Below are 26,031 nucleotides of genomic sequence, written 5' to 3'. Positions count from 1 at the left end.
AATGCCAAAACCGACGCAGGCCCATAACGGCGCCCATCATCTGACTGGCACAGCATCTAATGCTATCCCTAGCCAGATGAGAATGGACGTCGGTAAGCTGCCGCACTAGCAAGGGCGACTACACAACATCACCACTTGCACCCTGGTCCGACAACTGCCCATGTACAGCCGACAGGTAGGCAGAGTGGACTGCCACACGTAGTTGTTTAGCCACGCACCGATAAACATCCTCGAAGGACAGGCAAGCTGACTTAAGTGTAGGGGCACTAGCGGGAAAAGGCGGCAGCCGCTAGCCCTGACTGGCAGAAGCCAGAGAAGAAGAGGTGGACCCCCCCCAAGGGTGATGGAGGCGTAGACACATTCATCCACCACTGGTGCCTCAAATAGTGTGTCCTCCCTCAACTGGTACCACTTGCTGATCTCCGGAAAATCAAAGCGTGAACAGGGGAAAGTCAGAAGTGGATTCAATACCATGCTCAACGGGAGAATGCGCAACCTCGTTTCAGCCACCCGGGTAGGTGCAAAAGCATCATCCGGGAGATGAAACTCCATGGGGTTGGACTCTTGCACCTGAACAGCCACCTGAGGCAACACTTCCGCAATACGCTCATGGACTTGCCTCAGGGACGACCCAAAAGAGTATGTGACTTCCATCTCTGACCCTTCTCTCCACTTGTCCTCCTCCATATCTACTTCATCACATTCCTCGGCAACCGGGTTCTTGTAATCGAGAGAGGTAACCGAGGGCGCAACAGACATAGAACATGAAAGGCTCGGAAGGTCATCGGGGCCAAGTACCCGAGTCGCCCTGTCCCTGGCCGAAGCCCAAGCCGGTGCACCGAGCTGCAAGGGACGAGCCTGCCCCTACAGGATTCTCTGGCAACCCAGACTACACACAGGCACCGAGGAGCCCGAGACGAAGCTAGGGCTTTTAGTTGGCGCACCAGCGAACTCAGGTCGAGACATGAGTCGCCAGCACCGGGGAAGCTGTGCCGTGCCTGAGCCAGAGGCCAGGCCGACCACGAGGTCCCCAGACAACCCATCACCAGAGCCCAAGCTCGGATCGGGCCGCATCCAACCCCCAACAGAAGCGTCCATGCCACCCATGACGACAGGCAGGGTGCTGAGCTCCTGGTGGAGCCCAGACATCGCACTGTCTATCATGGATTTTACGGATGACATCTGTCTCTGTAACAAATCCGACAAAGCATCAAATGTTAATATAGGTGCACTGACAGATGGACGTGCAGGGGAGGCAGAGATAGGGGCGGGGAAGGGCTACTTAACAGCTTTTGCTTTTTTAAGGGCTGACTCCACATTAGAAGAGGAGGCAGAAGTCACCTTCTTTTTATGCGACCGTTTGGAGTGGGGGTCCTGTTCCCAAATGTCACCCTCCACCCGAATAAGATTGCTATAAAATAGCAAATCAGCATGGCGGGACTTTCTGGTGTTAGGGGTGAAGCCCGAGCATGAGGAGCATTCCTGATCATCATGACTGCCTTCAGCCAAACATCGCAGGCAAGAATCGTGGGGATCCTTGACTGGGATCGCCGATTTGGACTCAAAGCGTGCTACATATAAACAGAATAAACAATAACACGCATGGGCGACACAAACTAACTAATAGCATAACATTAATGTAGACACAACATGAGAAAAACTAATGCATGCTACGTACAAACCTACCAGCAAAAAAGTTGCAATCAAGAAACATGAGGCGTAATTGAACTGAACAATGTAAAATTACCAGCGGAAAAACACCATATATATAGTAAATATATATTGCATATATAACCTAACTACAAAACACAAACAACTACTAAACCACTAAGCATTGAAAGACACAAGGCTAACAAGAAGACAAAGTCATCAATATCCCCCTCAATGGCAAAATACTCTTTATGAATATGTCTGCTAGTTATGATTATGTCAAATGTTTTTGGTGTGTATACAGCAAAGTGGAAGGAGAGTGTTGAAAGGTTTTTAAGATCTGCTCCATAAAGGAGCACTACCACCAAATTCAGTTGAAGCATAACTTGTTGCCATGGAAATGCAACAAGATGACACCCTCATAGTCACAGCCTAAGTCATGTTTTCATGGAAACCGCAAAAAATAAATTTCATATCTGGGTCTAACTCCCAAAAGGCACATCTAGGGATCATGCTTGATACGTGTACCAAGTTTGATGAAGCTAGCATGTATAATTTAGGAGATCTGCTCCAGACAACATGATATCCTCACAGTCACAGCCTAAGTCATGTTTCCATGGAAACCACAAAAAATAAAATTCATATCTGGGTCTAAACCCCAAAAGGCACATCTAGGGATCATGCTTGATATGTGTACCAAGTTTGATGAAGCTAGCACGTACAGTTTAGGAGATCTGCTCCTGACAAGATGACATCCTCATAGTCACAGCCTAAGTGATGTTTTCATGGAAACCGCAAAAAATAAATTTGCAGCTGGGTCTAACCCCCAAAAGGCACATCTAGGGATCATGGTTGACCTGTGTACCATGTTTGGTTAAGCTATCACGAATAGTTTAGGAGATATGCTTCGGACAACGTGTGACGGACGCATGGACGGTACGACGGACACACGTAACTCATTTGTATATCCCCCGCAACAAAAGATGAATGAAAATAATATCTGAAACACATTCTAAATCGCCCATGCAGGAAAAAAGAGAACCATACATACAGTAGCCGTCTAAGAAACACTCATTGTCACAGGAATTAAGTCAAACTCTTGTTAGAAGGCAAGGGCACCACACACGTCTGATACTCAGAACGACAGCATGGAAAGTGAGGTTTGAGGTTATAGCCTAGAGTTACCTGCTCTTGGTCGTCTGGGTTCCGTGGGGCCCTGTAGGGGTGGTCTCACAAGGCAAAAACATAGTTTTTGTTTTGTAAATATTTTTATTCAAAATACAGTTACAACTGTCGTAGGGATTAAAATGGACATTTTATTGCTTATATGTACCCCAAGGAGGATCTCTATGAAAAAGAATTGATACTAATTTGATCAACTTGATTTGTCAAAATTACAAACCTCCTCATGAAGTTCAATACTCTGGTCAACAAGGCTTTCTCCCAAAATCCTCTTAACTTCCCCTTGCTCATGTGAACTAACAACGTCTTCCACTAGTTGCCATAGTGACAGCGGTGGCTTGTAACTTTGCACTCCAAGGGAAAGGTCAAGTGGAGGAACAGATATACTGGCCATCTTTCCAGTCGTTAAACTGAGACAGATAACTGAAATATATAAATTAGACAACTCTTTTACACAAAATATTTATGGAAAAGATACACATACAAAAATTTAGATACAAGTGCAAAACAAGAAGACAAAGTCATCAATATTCTCCGCAATGGCAAAATACTCTTTATGAATATATCAACTAGTTATGACTATTTCAAATGTTTTGGCATGTATATAGCAAATTGGAAGGAGAGTATTGAAAGGAGCACTACCACCAAATTAAATCAAAGTCAAACTTGTTGCCATGGAAACGCAAAAAAATTTTTTTTCAGAAATCCCAAACTACCAAAAGGCCCCAGTACACCACCAGACCTACCTATGTGAAAAGTTTGGTGCACTAAAGTACTGTCGGAAATGCAATTTTTCATATATTTTTTCGCATTTATATCTACAATTTATGTAGCTAATATGTAAAGTAGTTATATGCCTTACTACAGTCTCAGTGGTAGGGAGATAGTAAACGTAGAAAAAGGACTTTACTGAGGAGTGATTAGTGCAGAAATGAGCAATGTGGTTATTTTCTAAGTCCAAAGCGACTTATTTGGAACAGACCATGGCTTTATGAAAATTAGAGTGCGATGATATTGTATTACAATGGACAAGTTTTAAATGCCCATTTTGAAGTTAGACTTAGCTTCATTATAAACGACAGCAGACGTTAAAAATAATAACTCTAATACTGAAACTATTGAGGATGTAGTTACCATGGAGTCTCACTATCACTATAAAATGAAACAGGTAGGAGGGGTTGTCTCAAAAGCAAAACCAGGACGGGTGTCGCAGACAGTAGTTGGGGTAAGGCTGAGGATAGAGATCAATCAATAGGGGGATAGAAAAATTAATGTTACTGTTAATTCCATCAACTATGTCATTTATGTTTATAGTCAAAAGTAGTGGTCATAAGACTGAACCCTGAGGAACACCAGTCATTACAGGTCTTAATTTGGAACGGAAACCATTAATCACAACCTTTTGTACTCTATTTAGTAAACATTTTAGTAAGTAAGCAATCAGTATACTATTAGTAGCAGTCTAACAGCTACATAGGTGGTACATTGACAAATATTCAAGCACAAATTGGGCTGTAAACATATACACATGGCAAAGATACAGTTATGAAATACACAATGCCATTTTAGAAAGTGGTCAAATGTTACATATGTTATATTTGGGAATACACTTTCTTAGTAAAGTACAGATTCTAGTACTTCTTGGGTTGAGTCCCATTCGGGATTTGAACCCACACCCTCAGAGTCAGGCACCTAATCGCCAGCACTCAAAGTCAGACACCTAGACCGCTCAGACACAGCGGCTTCCACAAAAATGGAAGTCAGACAACTGGTAGTCTAGACTGCGGACTTTGTGTACCCCTCTGATGAGTGTTAATTGGCACGGCTCCCACGGCCGAAAGCTATGAAATACACAATGCCATTTTAGAAAGAGGTCAAATGTAACATATGTTATATTTGGGATTACACTTTCTTAGTAAAGTACAGATTCTAGTACTTTTTGGGTTGAGCTGGAAACATTTTTTCCCTTTCTCAGGCTTGACCCTCAGCAACAGCTTCATCCATCATTTGAATAAAATTTATATCATCACCATTGCCTTGTGTTGTCTTGAGCAGCAGCCCAGAGCCGAACCACAAAAACATGGCTACACAACGTTGCATAAATTCATTTGAACCTTTTAATTTAATATTGTAATCTAAATATGTAATTTGTTTTTGAATAAAGTATATGGTAGTTTCCGAGGGCTGATAGTATTATTGAGAGAAATGCATTATTTAATTTTAGAGAGGTGTGGTGTGATATAGTAGACCAGCATGAATTGCCTTCGTTTCACTTGATTCTTCTTCTCATCTTCACTGGAAGATTGTCTTGCAAGATGTTAAATCGGATCGTATTGATACGGTCTAACATCCATTTCAGAAGTGACATCAGGAACATATTTTACTGCTTCAGAAACCATGGACACTGTTAAGTTGTGAGGTAAAACCAAAGAGGAAGCCATCAGCAACAGGCACATATGACGTCATGTCACGTGATACCCCCTTTGCTCATTAACTGTCAGGTGTTTCCGTAACAGGTGGAAATACAAGTACGTTTTTTTGTGTTTTTATTGCGATTTTACAAACTTTTTGTTCAATTTTATTCACGGAAGGTGACTTTTAGAATAACTTTACTCCCATCAAAAGTTACGTTTTCGTTCGTATTCTCTTTTTATTCGAGTGAAATTAAAAAGACAAGAAACATTGCTAAACTTGTCGAGAGAGCTAAACACAGACTAACATGTTTTCGACTTAAGTAACATCATTCCTAGGGAAGTGAAACCACTTAACAAAAAGGTGAAAGTGTGTGCGGTTTTTTTTGCAATTTCATGCCAAAACTAGTCAGGAACTAATTCAATTCTAATACTTGTTGTGAAAAAATAATGTATTTATTTTGGCTTGATGGAACAGTGTCTTGTATTCAATTCTGTAAAAAAAAATAACAAATGTGATACTTATTTTTTGATACATCATGGTTTATTGTTGATATTTCGGAGATAAACATCATGTGTTGGCGAATTTCCGGGTGTTATTGGGTATTTGAAGCACGGGAGTTCATTTGGAACCGACGGCGTCAGCCGGAAATAACAATAACACCCGGAAATTCGCCAACACATGATGTTTATCGACATTGTAAACACAAAAGTAAACCAAAAGGTCCACACACGTTTTTTGTGTCTGCACTCATTGACATCGAGTATGGGTACAGCAGTGAAATGTCATCAGCCGGCCGTTTCGGCTGTCTCCCATGGTAGCATCTAGAACTGCTCATTTGTGACATCATTCGGACTTTACGTCACAATATGATTTTAATGACGTCATCACAGCTGACGACGTAACAATACAATGACGTGAGCGATGTTTGTATGTATTAATACGCAGAGAATTTCCGGGAATCAAATACCATTTGATCACGTTTTTCAACCAATCAGATTAAAGAACACAGTGACTTTTGGTTTACAATGTGCTGTACAATAGTTGTCATGCAATCATTTGTACATAATTATAGCCACATTCAATTATTCTATTAGCATCATACAGATCTGGACTATGATCAATCATTACAATACTCAACAAATCAATATGGATTTCACACAAGCTATACAGGTAAAAGATGACAAATACGGAAAATACATTGAAATGCGAGGTAGAAAACTTGCTACTAAATGTAACCTTGATGTTTGTCATTAAGTGCTTCTATGAAAGCTTGCAACTGTTTACATAACAGATATCCCCATTTAATTCACTTAACAGTACATTTGTTTTGTTGTCAAATCATAATGATAATGATAAGTCTATATACAACAAATGTACAGTATCCCCTGGAGTAATACTATATAGTAATTATAGTAATAATATTTATTACTTTTTCATGTACATGTTCTTGTTTTAGAAATGGATGTAATAGTATTAGATGCTGAAATCCCAAGCTCTGTTATGAATATTAGCTGAACAAATGTACAGAAATAAATTTCAATTTACGTTCCATAATGTCATGTTGTCTCAACTGACATACTATTATGTATGCCAGTAAGTATTAAAATTAATATGAGTCAGTATTTGGTGAGACTCTGAGTTTTGTTATGTTTATCGACTTGTAGTGAAATATTATATATCAAATGACTCTCGGATGAGACTATCTGTATATGCATGTCTCACTGACCTTTTACACTTCTCACATACATTTAACATATCAATAATTTACAGGACTACAACTGCAGATCAATATAAGACAACAGTTTAGGGCAATGAATGATTCATAGAAAGAGGTTATTTTCTGAAAATCTTTTTTCCATTCCATTTGGTCAAAAAAAAATCCTATCAATATATATCAAATGCTTTCCAGTTTTTATGGTACCTTCAACATAGAGAACAAAATCACACCACTGCACATTTGCAACTGCCATTTGGCACTGTAATTGCTTGAACCAAGTTGAAGACCTATTCTGCTTTATCACTCCATTTTCATTTTCATACACATTGTACTTCTCAGAACAAATTTTGTCAATACTGCAATTTTTGTATTTGTAAGTACATTTAACTTCTAAAAGGTTCTTACCACAACATTCACAATGTACAACGCCATCAGGGCTGGCACATAGATGAGGCATATTTTCATTTACTAATAATCCTGGAACATAAACATTCAGGCCAACACGGTGCTAATCTTGAAGAAGCATAAGTACTACTAACAGCAGATTTACCTCTGTACTCAGACATGACTTGTTTTAGTATGTAATTGTCACTTTCTTTTAGTTTGACTGTAAGCTAACACATTTAGAAAGACAGATGCAGTCAGTCGACCACATCGATACTTAAACCAGTTTTTATCATCTGACTGACCCTCAGGAAGTGAATTAATTTCTTCACAATCACTGTTTCTCATGTTAAACTTAACATAATCAAAGAAACTGGGAGGTGAAATTGTCAAAGTTTATACTTAAGGCCACATTCCAGCATTGTTTTTGGAAGTGAAATGCTAACTTGACTATGCTCATTATTGAAGACTTCATTCATTTGACAATCTGTGTCCTTAATATATGCAATTTATATTGTTTATCTTTGGTTACTGTATACACATGCAATATTTACAAGCAGTATTGTCAAAACAAACACTGAGAATGCGATATATTCATTTCTGGGAATATGTAAAAAAATTGTTGTGATTTTCAGGGATTTTGTTAAACCCCTAGGAATTCCAGGGATTTTGTGAAACCACCGAGTGAATCAGGAATTTTATAAAATCCCTGAAATTTTCAGTGATGTTACAAAATCACTGATTTGACATATTCACTGTAACATATCTATATTTATGACCAGGATAGTTAAGATATAGGTGATGTGTCCCTCAAAACCATGATGTGCTCAACTGATTGGCCAAGCTAACCCTCCAAGTTAAGCCCTTTGTCTAACAGCTTGCACTCAGTCTGCACAAAGTCACTCCACAGATAAGTTGACAAGAAAACCTTTCACATCAGGTAGGTCCAATATATCTCTATATATTTATATTATTGCATTTATATGTTGCAGTACATTAAACCTGTTCTATTAAAGTAAATTAAGCGTTTTATATTTTCTAAATCTCATCCATTATCTGTTTACATAAATATGCTAAACCAGGCTTATAAATTGTAAGCTTTAATATTACTAACAAACAGCTTTCCTATATCTTTACTCTTGTGTGCATGAGATAGAGTCTGAATGTGTTGCAGAATAGTCTTATTTAAATTCTGTTGTGGTTAGGTATTTGTATGCAATATATACGGCATTAACATTTCAAGTGGTATGTAAATTGTATAAATGTGTTACTCTTAGTTATGAGAGTATATAAATTTTATTCAGATATATGCTGGATATATACACACGTTGCTGTGCTGGTCGACACCTCAGTCTTATCCACAGGGGGTTAGACTTCCACCCGTATCCCCCCTTAATTTTAACGATGAGGATAAATTTCTTTGAGAGGCATTTTCAGAAGTTGGGTATGTCTTTCAGTATGTTCAGATACAATTAAAGAAACATATTAAAACTCATCCTTATCACATGAGGAATATATATTCAGGTGATATGATTTGAATAGAATTAAATGTAAGGGGGGGATTTGGGCGGAAGTCTTTCCCAATTTGTAAAAAGCTCATAATCTCATTGCAATTAGAATACTTATCAACATATATCGTGCAATATACTTGGTAAGATTGATTGTAACCTTACTGTGTATTGTATGTTAGTCTGTTTATAACTACTAGTATGAACTATTGCAATATTGATGATTCTATCATATGTGCTATTAATGTATCATTTGTGTGAAGCCCATTTCTGGTGTCCCCCGCCGTGATGTTGCTGGAATATTGCTAAAAGCGGCGTAAAACCAAACTCAGTCAGTAATGTATCATTATTTCTATAAATGTTTCAGGGTGAATTTTCGACTAATAAATGCTCCTTTGGGCAATAGCTCACACCAGTAGCGTGTGTTTGTAGTTTTGTTACATTCACTGCCCTGCTACATTAATGTCAGCTAGTTTAAGTGGCAAAGACTCTTTCCTTGCATTGTCCCAAACACACTTGACATCTGTGCAGGTCTCTGTACTCCTGTCCACGTTTGTCAGACCAGTCCACTAAGCTGAAGAGTAGGGCAACAACATGCTTACAAGCACCCTCATCACTGAAAAAAAATATGAAACAGAATTTATTTAATAACTACTATGAATTTTTGAAAAGGCTAATAAACATTGTAGCTTTGAAAATTGTTTTGTAACACTTCACTTGACATAATTCAACTGATTCAGGAAATTCAATAATTTGTAGGAAAATACACAAAAAAAATAATACTTACCCTGTACGTTCACATCCTCCTGAGACAATACTAGCATTTCCCCTCTCCAGTAGACACCAGGTTAGGTAGGCCTTGTCAGACTGTGATGTCTCATGGGTGCAATGGGCTCGTTCATACACATGATCAAGTGTCAAACTATGAAGCTCAACTGCATGGACATGGCCATCGATATGCAATCGGTATCCCTTCTCCTTCCTGAACCCCTTGAGCCTCTCTTTACTCCAACCTGCATGCCCAAGCAAGTAAACTATAGTACTGTCGGAAATGCTAGAAAAATCCTTTTTAGCCTTAATATCTTTATAAAGGTGATAAATGTACTATGTTGTCAATATATCAACTCGCCTATTGTCTACCTAATTTTTATTTCAATCGATTTAACATCCCCATGCATTTAAAGGGCAGTTTACAGGAGAGAATTTGGTACCAAAACAGCAACTTAAGATTTATTCAGAGTTCAACAACAGAAATCTGAAATAGTCTTTACATTTATGTTAATAATACAGGTGGTGTAAAAATATGAATTAACGTTTTCCTAAACAAATAAATGTTGAATGTTTGTGTTACTTTACTTAATTATCGTTTTCTGTATTGAAGAAATATTAATATAAATGTTAAGTCTTGAGAAATAGGTTTCCCGTCATGCATGCACATCTTTATCACAGCGTGCACTATGGCCAACGATTTGCAGTCGATTGTTGCAAAGGTTTATAGTTTTTTTCTGCTTAAAAAAGACAGAGGTAAACCTTTCATTAGTGTAGAGAGGGTTTATTACAGAACTTGTAGAGCTGTTGGCATGTCTTACCAACAAGTTTACAATATTGTAAACAAATCAGACAAGACAGGGACCGTCTCATATATGCAAAACCGAGACGTAAAACCATCCTTGACAACTTTGACAAGGGAGTGCTTAGACGGACGGTCTACAAACTTTATGAGAAGAAAAATATATATAATATATCTTTGGCCAATGTTCACAACTAGATTAAACTGACCGAATTACATCCATATTTTTTCAATGAACTATACTGTTGACATGCAAAACGCTTTATTAAAACGTTGCACATTTCTACAATCAATCGATAAGATACCACAAGTGATAGGATTCTTTCCAATGTACAGTTTATGTCACAACAAACACACATACACAAATGATCCCTTACATAACTGATGATACTATACCTACACATATTCAACATTTTGCAGAAAACATCTATTGAGATGACCCTCGCCCGAGCGTGTGCTCAGGTGTCAATTTCACCTGTCGATACCGTGCATTCTGATGACGTAACACAGGCAGTTAATGTTTGTTTCAAATAACGTCCAACTACCCCTTATTTTTCTAAGTTTTTGGTATTTTCATCAGTAAAAACACAGTTTAGAGCATGTCTCTAAATATATTCCCCCGGTCTACATTAGGTAGATGTTTCTTGAAGTGATATTTGTTATTTAAGTAACTGTAATACCTCTGAATTTTAAATATAAGTCAAAAAGCATTTTTCTAGCATTTCCGACAGTACTTTAGGATGTCAGGTTGACATAAAATGGGAAGCAAAGACAGGTTATCAGTCCAGAATTTCAGTTTGGGCGACACACCCAAGGGAAACATCACTGTCAACAACTACCATACATCTCTCCAAAAGGAATGGAGCCGTGTCATCGGGAGTCGTTAGCACTGGTAATCCAAGTTCAACTGCCTTGTTAGCAAACTCACGCGGTTGTGTCAAAGTGTAATTTGACACACAGTCATGCCCCTTGCCAGAAAAAACGATCTTAATTCAGGTTTCAGCATCGAATCGTGACATTTTGTATTACCCGCCATTACGATGCTAAAAAACAGCCCAACCTTAAGCTTTGTTGCACAACCTATTTGTGCCTCCATTCAAAGAAGAGTGACCCCATCTCAAAACCTCAGTATTTCCGTGTCAAACGAGGCAATCGGGATTAAACGATCGTATTAAACAGGTTGTGACTATGTGATACATTATTTGTGGACCGCCTTCGTGGTGTAGTGGTTAGAGTGTCCGCCCGGGAGAGCGGAAGGTCGTGGGTTCGATCCCCGACCGTGTCATACCAAAACACGTTAAAATATGGTACTTGTTGGTCCCTGCCTGGCGCTCGGCATTAATGGGTACAACAAGGACTGGTTGGCTCGGAGTCAGTATAATGTGTCTGAGAGGGGTAGTCATGCTTCACTGTGGCACGGTATCTCAGTGGGCTAGCACTATAAAACCAGCTTCAGTCTGGGCTAGTACAAGCAGCCGCACATACACTTACACGCGCATGCACGTCGTCATATGAGCGAAATATTCTCAAGTACGACATAAAACCCAATTTCACCTCACCTCACATTATTTGTGACAGAAATGAAGATTAAACATCAGTCAACTGAAAATATATATAAAATGCCAAATGTCAGTAGGTGTTCATAATCCTGATAGCAAAAACATAACTACAGCGATATTAGAGGCTCCATGACTGTCCAAATGAGTAAATATATTCACATTTATCTCCGAATGGAGGAAATAAAGATGATGATGATGATGATGACAACAGCAAATTGTCTCCAAGTGATTTACACTTTATGTAGGTAGAAAAGTTGCAGCACGAACGAAAATACCCGCACAACGTTCACTTTTCAGATCGTGAGTCAGAAAAAAAAAACCCACTTGGCATGCAGGGGGTTAGGTATATCCCTTTAATCGCAACTGCTTTATTTGCGTACCTGTTTCATTATCGGATGTTTTAGGATATATTTTAAGAGAAGGGTAAGAATACACACAGTAAAGTAAAAGGCGCACACCCTACTGTAGTTGTTATCGTGACAGGAAAACTCGCGTGTGCAGGTGTGCGCCTGACTACAAGGAAGAACGTTTTGCCTGAACAGGAAACACGAAAGAAATGGAGTCACCGATAACGTGTAATATTTACCTTTAGAGAGGAGGAATAGTTCACTGGATGTAATTGATTATTCTCACGTTATTCTACTAATGCATTATCGAAATAGGCGTTGTCATGAATTCCATGACGCCACCATTTCGTTTACATTACGGTGTCGGGTCAACTGTGCACTTCCGGTTGAATGTATCCTATATCGTCCGGTGTAGACCCACAGACCGGCGCAGTTAGGACTGCCTTGTAGGAAATACTAGTACCAAATCCGTACATGATTTGGTTCATTCTTTGGCACCCGACATGGATAATATATCTGAACTTGTGCTGGCCATTAGCATTATGACATTCTTCATCACTTTTGTTGCGTAACAGAGATCTCGAGAATATTCGACTGGTGATTTCAACGATTACATTGCTCGCGCTATACCGGGGGAGTACATGTTCGCGATCGGAGTGCACAAGCAATTGAAACTAAAATAATTATCAATAAAGGCAAATACCCAAAACCTTTTGGACAAAAAATACAGGAAATTAAACAACTTGATTTATATACTGCCGAATATAATACAAACCCATATTACTAATCTCTTCCTCCAGTATTACTGCCAAAAATCCTTGCCAACACAAAACTTACTGAACACAATATGCTTAATATATTCACAGTGTAAGAATTCATACAACAAAATTACAATCCACAAGATAATCTCCACATGTATACTGACGGATCCTAGGACCAACGTGGAAATTATACTGGTTTTGGTATCTACATAAGCACTACCATCTGCATTTTTTACGGATTCCTTAAGCTCCATACAAGCTCTCAAAACTTACTCTACAACAAAAAGACCAGATCTAATAAAGAACAAATACAGAAGAATACTAGTAACACCACTCTTTCAAAATTTCTTTTTTTCTTCCCCATCATTTCTTAATAAGTGTACTACCCCGTCGCCGAAATACCTTAGTTGTGCGTGCGACGCTATATAGCAAATAACTAACTAACTAGTATAACAATTTGAAATATAGTTAAAGTGTCCATTTCTTTAGATCAGGGATGTCGCCAAGTCTGGTGACTATTACAAGTCGTCTGGCGTGATGGCCGAGGAGATATACAGAGCCGAGAGTGAACCCAGCTGCCCATTCCTGCCACCTTTGAGCCAAGCAGCGCGGAAGATAAATTATCACAGACCGGTGATTGTCCTAGCGAACCCAAAGACTTGGATTTTAAGTTATGTATTACTTTATGTATAATTTAACAACCGCTCAATATGTTATCCTTATTTGTGTATTTCATCATTTAAATTCCTATTATCTATATTTGTATATTGTGCATATAATCATAATATAATATGTAACATTTTTATCTCTTTCTACACAGTTATAAAGTACACTAATTTTGTAAAATATAGTCTCTCATAACCTTCTTGGGTGGCATTTGTACGTTTACCCTTTTAATATTCTAAATGCTGTATTTTACCTCTTGCTGTACAAATGGTGAGACTCTAATAAACTATATTGCATTGTATTGTATTGTATTGTATAGTGTTCGCTTTCAGTATTCAGTATATTTTTAATAATGTTAAATACATTTATTTTCACAAATATTTTTCTTTTTCAGATTTCCTCACGCTTCCTATTAGGGCTCTGACGGGTACTCGAGTAACCGGCAACGGGTCGGGTACGGCAAATTCCAGGACTCGAGTACCCGACAAAGGGAGATAACTCTAAACTAAACATAAAGGAAAAGGTTTTCGTGATTTTTGTCACTCACTGAATCCAAGTTATATATTCCAAGCAGCAAAAGAAACGTCAGTTTGGAATTGTCCTTCGCAGAAACGGATAACTGTAAACTCATTTAATGTTTTGATTGTATATTTTTGACAACATCTCTAACTTTACCTGAGCAAAGACATTCCTTCCCAAACTCAGAATGGAACCCAGGAAATGGTCTCAAAAACGCAACCTGATCTCGGAGATGGTACGGTGTTCTCCATGTTTTTCATGCAACTTATGCTGCACGTGCTGTTCACAAGGACCAGCCCTATAAAATGCACCCCCCAAACCTGGTTGAAACATTCACATTACAACGTCAGCAGGATGCCGCGACTCACGACAGCTCAGAGGAACCAGGCGTTAGGAAGACTTGAAGCTGGCCACACTGCACAAGCCGTTGCCAATCATTTCCAGGTCAACGTTCGGACCATCTCAAGGCTGCAGCAACGTTTCCGGGCCACCAACACCACAAATGATCACCCCCATACTGGCAGACCAAGGCTGACCACAAGGCGACAAGACCGCCATGTTGTGCGACAGCATGTACAGAATCCCTTCATGCATGCATCCGAAACAGCACGCCAGACAGTGGGAACACACGGAAGAACAATCAGTACTAATACAGTACGCCGACGTCTTAACAGCGGGAACTTCCATTGCCGTAGACCTTACCGTGGACCTATCCTCACCCCTCGTCATCGGCGCGAACGTCTACAGTTTGCCCTACAACACCAAAACTGGCGATACAGACAATGGAGTACTGTTCTGTTCAGATGAGAGTCGGTACTGCGTATCAACAGCAGATGGCAGAACAAGAATATGGCGACGACGACGAGCGTTACTCAGACCAATGTGTGTGAAAGAGACTCACGGGGAGGTGCAAGCATCATGGTATGGGGTGAATAGTCCTGAACGAGAGGTCCTGTTATGTTCCAGAACCTTGGTCCAGGGAGAGGAGGCCGCATCACAGCGGTGAACTACATCGACCAAGCTATACCACATTTCGCACGTCACTGGAACAACATTTTCCAGCATGATAACGCCCGGGCCCATACTGCCAGAGCTACATGGGACTGCCTACAGCAGAACGGTGTCAACGTTATGCAGTGGCCAGCCCTTAGTCCTGATTTAAACCAAATTTAACATCTTTGGGATGAAATTCAGAGGAGACTGAATAATGTCATACCAAGGCCGAACACAGCCGATTTGTTGCGCCAGGCCTTTCTCAGGGTGTGGTTCCAAGTACCAATGGCCTTCATCAATCGATTGGTGCACTCCATGCATAGACGCTGTGCTGCAGCTATTGCCGCTCGTGGTGGTCACACTAGATACTGAAGTCAAAGGTCTGAATGGACTGCAAACGTTCACGTAACGCTACCAAACTGTGACACCTATCCTCCAAACTCTTCACTGGCTTCCTGTATCAAGCAGAATTCAATACAAACTTCTTCTTCTTACACACAGCTGCATCTATGAAAACATGTTTTCTCAATATCTTAAAAGCCTCATTCATCTCCATGTTCCAAGCCGATTGCTCCGCTCGTCAAACTCCCTACTGCTTACACAGCCTCACATCAAAACAGCCATGGGATCAAGAGCGTTCTCTGCTGCAGCCCCCTATCTCTGGAACATTCTACCACTCACCCTAAAAGAAATAGAATCTGCTGATGCTTTCAAAACTGCCCTCAAAACTCATCTGTTCAAACTCTCTTTTCCATAGACATTGTCTACAATCTTTTCTCTTCATAGCGCCATTGAGCAATATCCTTTGGAAATAGGCGCTCTATAAATCAATTATTATTATTATGTTTTACAGGTTAAAGATAATATGCAGCAGAGAGGGTTCGGGTGACCCTGGCACAGTCAGGCTGGTAAGGCTCATCATCAGCTCAGGGCCCTTGCCCCCTCTACACGCAGCCCAGACAGCGAATGGGACTTCTCCCAGGAAACGCTGCCTAGTCGAACCCACCAAGAACTTTCCGGAGAATACGAAGGCTCCCCAACACTGCAACCTTCTGCATTACCCAGAGTGTCAGAAGGGCTGTGCTCCCGGTGGAGAACCCGGGCACTCTCCTGATCTGCGCCAAGAGATCAGGAGGTACCAAACCAAGGGCACCGAGAACAATGGGGAGCCTGACGACAGTGTACTTGGGATGCAAGCGAGACATTTCAAAGGCGAGGTCCGCATATTTATCGTGCTCTTCCTTGATCTTGTCAATCACATTCCTGTCAAAAGGGACAGAAAATTCAATGATATATATAAATTCATTGGCTTTATCAAAAAGGACAAGATCAGGTTTGTTAGCTGGAATTCTTCTGAGGCTGTATATGGGCCTATTCCACAGAAGTTTGAAAGCATCATTTTCCATGACGCCCTGGACATGTTCAGGGTCGTACCATGGATGGACCTCGGAGTCAAAGCCACAGGCATGTCGGAGACGGTAGTAAAAGCAGCGAGCCATGCCATCATGTCGTTTAAGATATGCTGTTTGTGCCAAGGAAGGGCATCCACTGACAAGGTGTTGGACAGTCTCTGTGAATTCATTGCAAAGACGACATTTCATATTGATATTTTCTTTAAGAATCACATTTAGGCGATTACGAGTGGGAAGTGACTGGTCCTGAGCAGCAAAAAGGAAGCCCTCAGTTTCACATTTAAGACCAGCCGACTTCATCCAGGCAAAGGAGTCAGAGGGATTACTATTCTGTTCCACACACTGCATGTACACACGATGCAATGGCTTCTCAGAAAGCTTATCCACAAAAGACCGACTCTGGGCAGACTTGGTGAAGGACTTCACCTGGTTTACTCTCATCGCTGTACCGTCCAGCAGTACATCGCCATCAGCAAAGTCAACCTCAAATTTCAGATTCTGTCCAACAACCTTGGCACGCTTAAAATAGCTGTGGAATTCCTTGCTTTCATCATGAGTCTTCACATGCATCACCAGAGGATCATCCGATAAATAAATATGTACAAAAGTACACAATAAAATTCTGTCATGAAGAGCCTCCACATTAATCAAACCCGACCTCCAGAATTGATTGGCATATATACACGGTTAAGAGAGGAACGAGGGTGGTGGGCTCTGTTATCAGACATGATCCTTCTGGTCAGGCGGTCAAGACTCTGGATGTCTTGTTTTGTCCAATCAACTACTCCAAAGGAATAGGAGAGGACTGGCACAGCAAAAGTATTGGTGGCTTTGACCTTGTTTCGAGCATTTAGCTCTGAGCTCCAGATTTTCTTTAAACGAGATTTATACTCGGCCCAAAGTTTGTCTTGAATCTGGGCATTCTGGAGCTTGTCTCGAACTTGCATTCCAAGATAGGTGTAGGCCTGATCTTCCACAAGATGCTCAATAACTCCTCCCCCTTGTAACTTGACCGATCCGTCATTAGTTACCTTGCCACGTTTCAAATGAAGAGTATTACATTTGTCGAGTCCAAATGTCATACCAATATCATTCGAAAAGGACTCGACAAGGAGAACCTGCTCTTTCAAATTGGTATCTCCTTTGGCAAGGAGCTCGATATCATCCATGTAAAGGAGATGAGTAAGAGGTGTTGGGGATCTGTGCTGAGGAGGTCCGGGATGGTAACCCTCCTCTTTATTGAGCAGAAAGCTCAAAGGATTTAAAGACAGACAAAAAAGCAAAGGACTAAAGGAATCCCCCTGAAATATTCCCCTTCTGATTGGAATAGATTCCGAAGTCTGCACCTGCCCCAGCGAGTACATCTCAAGTTGAGTCGACCAGCAACTCATTAAAGACTTGAGTAAATCAAGTAGTCGCTCAGGGAGGTCAATACAATGAAGAGACTTCAGAATCCATTCGTGAGGGACAGAGTCATATGCTTTTTTGTAGTCAATCCAGCACATGGAGAGGTTGCGGTGATATGTTTTAGCCTCTTCCAAAATCATTTTCTGTACAAGAAGTTGATCCTTGCACCCCAACATCCCTTTCTTGCCCCTTCTGCTCTCTGTAAATTATATCATTGGAAGAGCAGTAAGATGACACGAGGTTTGTCAAACACCCTGTGAATATTTTGTATTGTGTATTCAAACATGTGATAGGGCGGAAGTTTTTGGGATCAGTCAAGTCTCCTTTCTTGGGGAGAAGTATTGTGCGACCTTTGCAGAACCATGGAGGAACATCACCTGTGTCCACAAGAGAATTGAAACAGTGTAGTAATGGTGTTTGGACACAGGGGAACAGTTTCCAATACCGATTTCGAATGCCATCAGGCCCTGGAGCTGTATTAGATTTGGACTTTTTTATAACACTTTTCAGGCAATCTGGTGAGATGTAACAGACAAACGACCTAGTTACCTTCTCATGCATTGCATGGTCATAATCACGGACCCATGGTGCCTCAAGGTTACAGTTGCCGGGTACAGACCACAACTGTTTCCAGAACCTTTCATTGGCATCCATGGGAGGCCGTTTGTCATGTTCACCATCACCCTTTGCTTTCAGTTGCCTGTAGAAGTGCTTTTCATTGTTTCTAAACAGTTTATTTTGTTTGATGAATTTATTTTTCTTTTCCCATTTTTTCTTTCTTTCAGTCCAAACCTTTATTTTGGCCTTAAGGGAATCGACAATTTGGAGAAGTATCTTTTCTTTCGTTGTTTTATATTTCAGTTTTAATTTTCTCCAAATTGCCTTTTGTCTTTTGACATTGGACTGCCTGATGATCTTAACTTCAGGCACAGCTCTATCCAGGAAATGTATTTTCTAGTTTCCGTTAGTTTTACTTGAAACCGGTTTTTCTTTGGTGTAGTCTTCTTAGTATTGGATGTGTTTTCTTTGGAAACTGTGTGAAGTTCCTCCAAGGTTCGAGCGGCAGCATAGACACAACAATTAACTTCATGTAATGAACAGTCCGATGAAAGTTTCATAGAAATAATATCATTTAATAAATTAATTTCATTTTGGGAAAAGATTCATTTGTTTGTTTAATAGGCCTCCGATTTTCTAAAAGGTATGCCAGATATTTCATCATAAATAGAATGAAACAAAATATACACAGGATTTTCAGAAAGATCTGCAACTGAAGAAGAGGAAGAGTGAGGGTCTGAAATTTCGGGGCCAATTGGCTCTATGCCGGAAGAGTTTCCATCAGCAAGAGGAAAGAGGTTGACACGGACGTCCATTCGAAGTTTTGGGTCTGCTGCCACTTGAGCATTCTGTTCATGCAAAGGTTCCTGACGGGCACCAGTTGTGGGTTGAACTGGCTCACGGGGCAAGAGATTTTTAAGCCGCCGGAATTGATCTCGGAGATTTTGCTCCGTCAGGTAAGCATACATGGGCATGGCATTGTCCCAATGCAGCTTCAGCGACTTGCCATTGATTCGTGGATTTTCAGGCCATCCTGTCGCTCTCGCACACTCAAGTAGTGTGGTTTTAAGGTGGTTTGACCAAGATATTCTTGGTCGGGTTCTGTGCCTTCCCCTGGGGCAAGTCCCATCTCCAGTATGGTTGGTTTCACTACCGGAGGAAGGCTGACTGGGCTGCGGAAGTGAATCTAAACTTTCCTTTTGGCTGTCTGTAACCCAGTGAAAAACCAGCTTCGGGGGGTCAGCCCTAACTGGGTGATGCACGTTTGGTTCAGGGAATATAATTCCCCCATCTAGGCCATCCACGGAGAGGTGTACATCATCAGGCCCTTATTATTATCTTTTACAGATTAAAGATAATATGCAGCAGAGAGGGTTCGGGTGATCCTGGCACAGTCAGGCTGGTAAGGCTCATCATCAGCTCAGGGCCCTTGCCCCCCTCTACACGCAGCCCAGACAGCGAATGGGACTTCTCCCAGGAAACGCTGCCTAGTCGAACCCACCAAGAACTTTCCGGAGAATATGAAGGCTCCCCAACACTGCAGCCTTCTGCATTACCCAGAGTGTCAGAAGGGCTGTACTCCCGGTGGAGAACCCGGGCACTCTCCTGATCTGTGCCAAAAGATCAGGAGGTACCAAACCAAGGGCACCGAGAACAATGGGGAGCCTGACGACAGTGTACTTGGGATGCAAGCGAGACATTTCAAATGCGAGGTCCGCATATTTATCATGTTTTTCCTTGATCTTGTCAATCACATTCCTGTCAAAAGGGACAGAAAATTCAATGATATATATAAATTCATTGGCTTTATCAAAAAGGACAAGATCAGGTTTGTTAGCTGGAATTCTTCTGAGGCTGTATATGGGCCTATTCCACAGAAGTTTGAAAGCATCATTTTCCATGACGCCCTGGACATGTTCAGGGTCGTACCATGGATGGACCTCGGAGTCAAAGCCACAGGCATGTCGGAGACGGTAGTAAAAGCAGCGAGCCATGCCATCATGTCGTTTAAGATATGCTGTTTGTGCCAAGGAAGGGCATCCACTGACAAGGTGTTGGACAGTCTCTGTGAATTCCTTGCAAAGACGACATTTCATATTGATATTTTCTTTAAGAATCACATTTAGGCGATTACGAGTGGGAAGTGACTGGTCCTGAGCAGCAAAAAAGGAAGCCCTCAGTTTCACATTTAAGACCAGCCGACTTCATCCAGGCGAAGGAGTCAGAGGGATTGCTATTCTGTTCCACACACTGCATGTACACACGATGCAATGGCTTCTCAGAAAGCTTATCCACAAAAGACCGACTCTGGGCAGACTTGGTAAAGGACTTCACCTGGTTTACTCCCATCGCTGTACCGTCCAGCAGTACATTGCCTTCAACAAAGTCAACCTCAAATTTCAGATTCTGTCCAACAACCTTGGCACGCTTAAAATAGCTGTGGAATTCCTTGCTTTCATCATGAGTCTTCACATGCATCACCAGAGGATCATCCGATAAATAAATATGTACAAAATTACACAATAAAATTCTGTCATGAAGAGCCTACACATTAATCAAACCCCGACCTCCAGAATTGATTGGCATGTATAAACGGTTAAGAGAGGAACGAGGGTGGTGGGCTCTGTTATCAGACATGATCCTTCTGGTCAGACGGTCAAGACTCTGGATGTCTTGTTTTGTCCAATCAACTACTCCAAAGGAATAGGAGAGGACTGGCACAGCAAAAGTATTGGTGGGTTTGACCTTGTTACGAGCATTTAGCTCTGAGCTCCAGATTTTCTTTAAACGAGATTTATACTCGGCCCAAAGTTTGTCTTGAATCTGGGCATTCTGGAGCTTGTCTCGAACTTGCATTCTAAGATAGGTGTAGGCCTGATCTTCCACAAGATGCTCAATAACTCCTCCCCCCTTGTAACCTGACCGATCCATCATTAGTTACCTTGCCACGTTTCAAATGAAGAGTATTACATTTGTCGAGTCCAAATGTCATACCAATATCATTCGAAAAGGACTCGACAAGGAGAACCTGCTCTTTCAAATTGGAATCTCCTTTGGCAAGGAGTTCGATGTCATCCATGTAAAGGAGATGAGTAAGAGGTGTTGGGGATCTGTGCTGAGGAGGTCCGGGATGGTAACCCTCCTCTTTATTGAGCAGAAAGCTCAAAGGATTTAGAGAAAGACAAAAAAGCAAAGGACTAAAGGAATCCCCCTGAAATATTCCCCTTCTGATTGGAATAGATTCCGAAGTCTGCACCTGCCCTTGTGAGTACATCTCAAGTTGAGTTGACCAGCAACTCATTAAAGACTTGAGTAAATCAAGTAGTCGCTCAGGGAGGTCAATACAATGAAGAGACTTCAGAATCCATTCGTGAGGGACAGAGTCGTATGCTTTTTTGTAGTCAATCCAGCACATGGAGAGGTTGCGGTGATATGTTTTAGCCTCTTCCAAAATCATTTTCTGTACAAGAAGTTGATCCTTGCACCCCCAACATCCCTTTCTTGCCCCCTTCTGCTCTCTGTAAATTATATCATTGGAAGAGCAGTAAGATGACACGAGGTTTGTCAAACACCCTGTGAATATTTTGTTTTTGTGTATTCAAACATGTGATAGGGCGGAAGTTTTTGGGATCAGTCAAGTCTCCTTTCTTGGGGAGAAGTATTGTGCGACCATGGAGGAACATCACCTGTGTCCACGAGAGTATTGAAACAGTGCAGTAATGGTGTTTGGACACAGGGGAACAGTTTCCAATACCGATTTCGAATGCCATCAGGCCCTGGAGCTGTATTAGATTTGGACTTTTTTTATAACTCTTTTCAGGCAATCTGGTGAGATGTAACAGACAAACGACCTAGTTACCTTCTCATGCATTGCATGGTCATAATCACGGACCCATGGTGCCTCAAGGTTACAGTTGCCGGGTACAGACCACAACTGTTTCCAGAACCTTTCATTGGCATCCATGGGAGGCCGTTTGTCATGTTCACCATCACCTTTTGTTTTCAGTTGCCTGTAGAAGTGTTTTTCATTATTTTGTTTGATGAATTTATTTTTCTTTTCCCATTTTTTCTTTCTTTCAGTCCAAACCTTTATTTTGGCCTTAAGGGAATCGACAATTTGGAGAAGTATCTTTTCTTTTTGTTGTCTTGTATTGTAATTTTAATTTTCTCCAAATTGACTTTTGCCGTTTGGACATTGGACTCCCTGATGATCTTAACTTCAGGCACAGTTCTATCCAGGAAATGTATTTTCTAGTTTCCGTTAGTTTTACTTGAAACCGGTTTTTCTTTGGTGTATTGTTCTTAGTGTTAGATGTTTTTTTCTTTGGAAACTGTGTGAAGTTCCTCCAAGGTTCGAGCAGCAGCGTAGACACAACAATTAACTTCATGTAATGAACAGTCCGATGAAAGTTTCATAGAAATAATATCATTTAATAAATTGATTTCATTTTTGGGAAAAGATTCATTTGTTTGTTTAATTGGCCTTCGATTTTCTAAAGGTATGCCAGATATTTCATCATAAACAGAATGAAACAAAATATACACAGGGTTTTCGGAAAGATCTGCAACTGAAGAAGAGGAAGAGTGAGGGTCTGAAATTTCGGGGCCAATTAGCTCTTTGTCGGAAGAGTTTCCATCAGCAAGAGGAAAGAGGTTGACACGGACGTCCATTCGAAGTTTTGGGTCTGCTGCCACTTGAGCATTCTGTTCATGCAAAGGTTCCTGACGGGCACCAGTTGTGGGTTGAACTGGCTCACGGGGCAAGAGATTTTTAAGCCGCCGGAATTGATCTCGGAGATTTTGCTCCGTCAGGTAAGCATACATGGGCATGGCATTGTCCCAATGCAGCTTCAGCGACTTGCCATTGATTCGTGGATTTTCAGGCCATCCTGTCGCTCTCGCACACTCAAGTAGTGTGGTTTTAAGGTGGTTTGACCCAGATATTCTTGGTCGGGTTCTGTGCCTTCCCCTGGGGCAAGTCCCATCTCCAGTGTGGTTGGTGTCACTACCCGAGGAAGACTGACTGGGCTGCGGAAGTGAATTTAAACTTTCCTTTTGGCTGTCTGTAACCAAGTGAAAAACCAGCTTCGGGGGGTCAGCCCTAACTGGGTGATGCACGTTTGGTTCAGGGAATATAATTCCCCTATCTAGGCCCACCACGGAGAGGCGTACATCATCATTATTATTATTATTATTGTTGTTTTACAGATTAAAGATAATATGCAGCAGAGAGGGTTTGGGTGATCCTGGCACAGTCAGGCTGGTAAGGCTCATCATCAGCTCAGGGCCCTTGCCCCCCTCTACACGCAGTCCAGACAGTGAATGGGACTTCTCCCAGGAAACGCTGCCTAGTCGAACCCACCAAGAACTTTCCGGAGAATATGAAGGCTCCCCAACACTGCAGCCTTCTGCATTACCCAGAGTGTCAGAAGGGCTGTGCTCCCGGTGGAGAACCCCGGGCACTCTCCTGATCTGTGCCAAGAGATCAGGAGGTACCAAACCAAGGGCACCGAGAACAATGGGGAGCCTGACGACAGTGTACTTGGGATGCAAGCGAGACATTTCAAAGACGAGGTCCGCATATTTATCATGCTTTTCCTTGATCTTGTCAATCACATTCCTGTCAAAAGGGACAGAAAATTCAATGATATATATAAATTCATTGGCTTTATCAAAACGGACAAGATCAGGTTTGTTGGCAGTAACTCTTCTGAGGCTGTATATGGGCCTATTCCACAGAAGTTTGAAAGCATCATTTTCCATGACGCCCTGGACATGTTCAGGGTCGTACCATGGATGGACCTCGGAGTCAAAGCCACAGGCATGTCGGAGACGGTAGTAAAAGCAGCGAGCCATGCCATCATGTCGTTTAAGATATTTATTATTATGTTTTACAGATTAAAGATAAAATGCAGCAGATTATTATTATTATTATTTTTCACAGATTAAAAATTGTATGCAGCAGAGAGGGTTCGGGTGATCCTGGCACAGTCAGGCTGGTAAGGCTCATCATCAGCTCAGGGCCCTTGCCCCCTCTACACGCAGTCCAGACAGTGAATGGGACTTCTCCCAGGAAACGCTGCCTAGTCGAACCCACCAAGAACTTTCCGGAGAATATGAAGGCTCCCCAACACTGCAGCCTTCTGCATTACCCAGAGTGTCAGAAGGGCTGTGCTCCCGGTGGAGAACCCGGGCACTCTCCTGATCTGTGCCAAGAGATCAGGAGGTACCAAACCAAGGGCACCGAGAACAATGGGGAGCCTGACGACAGTGTACTTGGGATGCAAGCGAGACATTTCAAAGGCGAGGTCCGCATATTTATCATGCTTTTCCTTGATCTTGTCAATCACATTCCTGTCAAAAGGGACAGAAAATTCAATGATATATATAAATTCATTGGCTTTATCAAAAAGGACAAGATCAGGTTTGTTAGCTGGAATTCTTCTGAGGCTGTATATGGGCCTATTTGAAAGTTTGAAAGCATCATTTTCCATGACGCCCTGGACATGTTCAGGGTCGTACCATGGATGGACCTCAGAGTCAAAGCCACAGGCATGTCGGAGACGGTAGTAAAAGCAGCGAGCCATGCCATCATGTCGTTTAAGATATGCTGTTTGTGCCAAGGAAGGGCATCCACTGACAAGGTGTTGGACAGTCTCTGTGAATTCATTGCAAAGACGACATTTCATATTGATATTTTCTTTAAGAATCACATTTAGGCGATTACGAGTGGGAAGTGACTGGTCCTGAGCAGCAAAAAGGAAGCCCTCAGTTTCACATTTAAGACCAGCCGACTTCATCCAGGCGAAGGAGTCAGAGGATTGCTATTCTGTTCCACACACTGCATGTACACACGATGCAATGGCTTCTCAGAAAGCTTATCCACAAAAGACCGACTCTGGGCAGACTTGGTAAAGGACTTCACCTGGTTTACTCCCATCGCTGTACCGTCCAGCAGTACATTGCCTTCAACAAAGTCAACCTCAAATTTCAGATTCTGTCCAACAACCTTGGCACGCTTAAAATAGCTGTGGAATTCCTTGCTTTCATCATGAGTCTTCACATGCATCACCAGAGGATCATCCGATAAATAAATATGTACAAAAGTACACAATAAAATTCTGTCATGAAGAGCCTACACATTAATCAAACCCCGACCTCCAGAATTGATTGGCATGTATAAACGGTTAAGAGAGGAACGAGGGTGGTGGGCTCTGTTATCAGACATGATCCTTCTGGTCAGACGGTCAAGACTCTTGATGTCTTGTTTTGTCCAATCAACTACTCCAAAGGAATAGGAGAGGACTGGCACAGCAAAAGTATTGGTGGGTTTGACCTTGTTACGAGCATTTAGCTCTGAGCTCCAGATTTTCTTTAAACGAG

General features: G+C 41.5%; 1 protein-coding gene across 1 annotated transcript in view; it reads right to left on the bottom strand.

Moving 5' to 3' along the window:
• LOC124259012 (coiled-coil domain-containing protein 24-like) overlaps positions 1 to 12,692 on the bottom strand; it is an 88,961-nt gene extending 76,269 nt beyond the window's left edge. Inside the window, exons 1-2 of the mRNA XM_046693077.1 lie at positions 12,570 to 12,692; positions 3,053 to 3,273 (exon numbers count right to left, since the gene is read on the bottom strand). Coding sequence (XP_046549033.1) covers positions 3,053 to 3,226 — 174 coding nt within the window. The 5' untranslated portion in view covers positions 3,227 to 3,273; positions 12,570 to 12,692. The remainder of the gene's footprint in view (positions 1 to 3,052; positions 3,274 to 12,569) is intronic.
• Between the last annotated feature and the right edge of the window lie 13,339 nt (positions 12,693 to 26,031).

The sequence above is a fragment of the Haliotis rubra genome, unplaced genomic scaffold (assembly GCF_003918875.1).
Source record: "Haliotis rubra isolate DU_JTF1 unplaced genomic scaffold, ASM391887v1 Scf706, whole genome shotgun sequence".
NCBI lineage: Eukaryota > Metazoa > Mollusca > Gastropoda > Lepetellida > Haliotidae > Haliotis > Haliotis rubra.
This window is presented reverse-complemented; position numbering and strand designations above follow the sequence as displayed.